At 29.6% G+C, this 3,464-nt stretch overlaps 1 protein-coding gene across 1 annotated transcript in view; it reads right to left on the bottom strand.

The window, feature by feature from the left end:
- Positions 1–2,904: 2,904 nt before the first annotated feature.
- The window catches only part of LOC106679189 (alkaline phosphatase), a 33,771-nt gene continuing 33,211 nt past the window's right edge, over positions 2,905–3,464 (bottom strand). Inside the window, exon 9 of the mRNA XM_014418201.3 lies at positions 2,905–3,269. Within this exon, the coding sequence (XP_014273687.1) occupies positions 3,070–3,269 (200 nt within the window). The 3' untranslated portion in view covers positions 2,905–3,069. The remainder of the gene's footprint in view (positions 3,270–3,464) is intronic.

Genomic DNA, 3,464 nt, shown 5'->3' with positions numbered 1-3,464 from the left:
TCCTTTTATTTATATGTAATTTCTAATCACTTTATTTTTAAATAATGTTTATTCTAGCTTAAATTACCTTATTGTATCTTACATAAAAATAAAGTGATTAGAAATTACATATAAATAAAAGGAGGGAAGACATAAAATGGTGTCAGTATAAAATAAACTTGAATAAACAATGCAAAGAATAAAAAATAAGTAACAATGGCAAGAGTAAAAATTAAAAAAAAAACAAAAACAATACGGGAGAAAAAAAAAAAAAGAATATATTCTTCTTCTTTTTTCTTTTTTTTTCTTGTATTATTTTTGTTTTATGTAAATCTTCTGTACTTTTTTAACTGTATATTTTACGTATTTTAAAAATGTTTACTCTTTCCATTGTTACTTATTTTTTATTCTTATCATTGTTTATTCAAGTTTATTTTATACTGATACTATTTTATTTCTTCGTTCCTTTTATTTATATGTAATTTCTAATCACTTTATTTTTACATAATATTTATCCTAGCCTAAATTACCTTATTGTTGTAGTATTCTCAGTTTTCTTTTTTTTTTTTGTATCTTTTTAGCCCTGATGAAGCCCTGCAAAGTGGGGCGAAACGTCGGACATTAAAATAGTTTTAAACTATTTGTTCTTTTTTTGACCGCAACCCTGACTATCTTCTTATATTTAATTCTGTAATACATTTTTTATTCCCCTCACTTTACTTGGTAGACTCGTCAATTTTGACTAGTAATTATACGTAGTTGTCATTAAATTTTTTTTCTCCTTGGTCTCTTGGACAATATTAACGTTAATGTGAAACAGAGCTCGGAGAGTGTGCGCCTCGTAGGAGTAGGATATGCTTTAATACTCCTGGTATTAAAGGATGAGGTTAATTGGAAAATAAAAATATAAGTAAAAAATTCTTATTTTATTAATCATAATTCCATAAATTCTATTCGAGAATAAAATAAATACAAGATTTTTACTGAGTACCAAAATTGAGGTGGTGAATTAGAGAAAGCTCTGTAGGCCAAAAGTGATTTGAGATACTGCTATTCAAACATTTTACAACAACAAAGCAATCATTTGTTCAGTTAATTTTTCAACTCAAGAGTTCTCCTGTTACAAAAGCAAATGTCCCGAAGAAAAATAAAATGTTTAAGCATCAGTAAACAGCTCAAGCCACAAACGTTTCATGCACACACACCTCAATTATTAAATAAGAACAATAATATTTATACATAAGAAATAAATATGCGTAATCTACAATTTTTTCATTAAAAAATACGATCTAAAACCAGAGTTGGGCAACTATAAAACTAATAGCTAAAGTTGCCATGGATACGATATTTATCTATCAATGGTTCATTCATGAATAAGGGTCGTATCCATGGCAACTTTAGCTATAGCTAATTTTATTAATTTTATGATTGTGAATCATTATTTTTTATAATCTAATAATAAAAAACATCGATTTGAAGCTTTTGAGCTGAAATAAATGTTACTTGTTCCTAAGCACTACTCGAACTTGTCGGATGAGCCAGCAATTACTAATATTAATTTACTTTTAATTGCATTCACTAATGTTATAAGAATTATTTAATTTCAATATATACTCCCCTAACGCCTGTTGAACATATTCGAAACTTAGGACTCCATCTTGACAAGAGACTTTCTTGGAATCCACACACAAGACTGAAACGACAAAAAACTGCTCGTAGATTTCGATTGCTACAACACAAACTTGACAAACGCTCTAAACTTCCCATTCACTACAAACAATTAGTATACACTACGATAATCAGACCAATTTGGACATTTGGAATCGAGCTCTGGCGCTCCACCAAACCATCAAATTCTTCCCGCATCCAATCCAAAATCCTTGATCCTCCTTATTACGTTACAAATAAACTCAATCACACCTTAACATCCCATTCGTTGCAGATTTGCCCCAAAACAGATATGCGTCTTTTCATTCCAAACTGCTTATCCATCCTAACCCATTAATTCTTAATCTTTCATCCTTAACAATCCCTGATAATCCACCGAGGTGTCTGAAAAGAAGATGGCCACGGGACCTTCTAATTTAAATTAATGCTTAAAGTACCATCAATGGGTGGTTCCTTCCCAAGATTTTCAAGTGTATATGAAACATACAACATATTTACTTATTGTATTTATTATTAGTACAGTTGTAAATCACATTAAATAAATTTAAAAAAAATTCAATATATATCATGAGAAAACGCAGTCCACTGTTTTTGTCGATTATAACTTGAAATTATAAAAAGATTCTTATTCATGCCAATTTAGACTTTGATATCAACTGATAAGAAGTTTTAGGAGATAGCTTATCTTTTGAGCCAGACGATGGAACGAAACTGCATGGAGGCAACTGCACGTCGGTTCCAACTATTACAGCACTTACTGGACAAACGGTCTAAACTACCAATTCATTACAAAAGACTGACAAGAATATGGCCAATCTGGACATACGGAGTTGAGCTTTGGGGCTCCACTAAACCTTCGAATTCCTCTGGTATCCAATCCTTACAATAAAAAATTCTTCCATAATAAACTGCTTAACCACTCAAACCCCACTATTTTCCAGGCCTTGAGACCTCTTAATATAGGAATGCTAGTTTTTACTAATGAAACATTTAAATTATATTAAATTTGGGGGAGGGGGAGGAGGGAGGAAGGTTCTAAGTGATGGAGCACTGCTGCTCTCAAAAGTAAACAGGTGTTTAGTCTTGGTTTCGCTTACCTATACATAACATGTATATTAAGGAGAATTATTACAATAGTGAACAAATTTTTAATACATGATAAAAAAAAATAAATAAAATAATTACACAACGGTTTCTTATTTAGATTATTTATTTTATTACATTTTTTAACAACAGATAATGTACAAAATTACAGTCCAAAATCCTTCTTCAGAACTGCTATACATAAAAAATAAATAATTTCAAACTAATTAATAGAAAAAAAAATAGCACAAATAAAAATACAATAAATACATTATTTACATAATTGAAAATAAATTTCAATAAAACTAATTAGCTTCGAAATAAAGTCCATTAGTTTGTTTAAATAAAATTAGTTAACCTAAACATCGATAACATAGTAATTATTAATATCACAGAAGACGCCATCATGGATGAGCCGGAGCGTCTCGCCTTTGCAAGAAGGATTTGTTGACCGTGGTGTCCAATTCGGAAAGCATACTGTATCACCTCCGGCACATAGGTCTGCTCGTGCATCCGGTGGAACAGGTAGGCATACGGACCTGCAAATTTATATTATTAACTATTGATATATTATATTATATTATATTAATTGATATTAATTATTAATATTTAAATCATAAACAATAATTATGTAAAAGGAAACAATTATCTGTGATAGAATATAAATATTCATCGGTTAGGTTATAGTATTCATAGATAAGTAATTTCTAATCACTTTATTTTTACATAATATT

This window comes from Halyomorpha halys, unplaced genomic scaffold (assembly GCF_000696795.3).
Source record: "Halyomorpha halys isolate HHAL.00 unplaced genomic scaffold, Hhal_1.1 Scaffold183.1, whole genome shotgun sequence".
Lineage (NCBI taxonomy): Eukaryota > Metazoa > Arthropoda > Insecta > Hemiptera > Pentatomidae > Halyomorpha > Halyomorpha halys.
The sequence above is the reverse complement of the archived record's forward strand: the minus strand, read 5'-3'. Positions and strand labels throughout refer to the sequence as shown.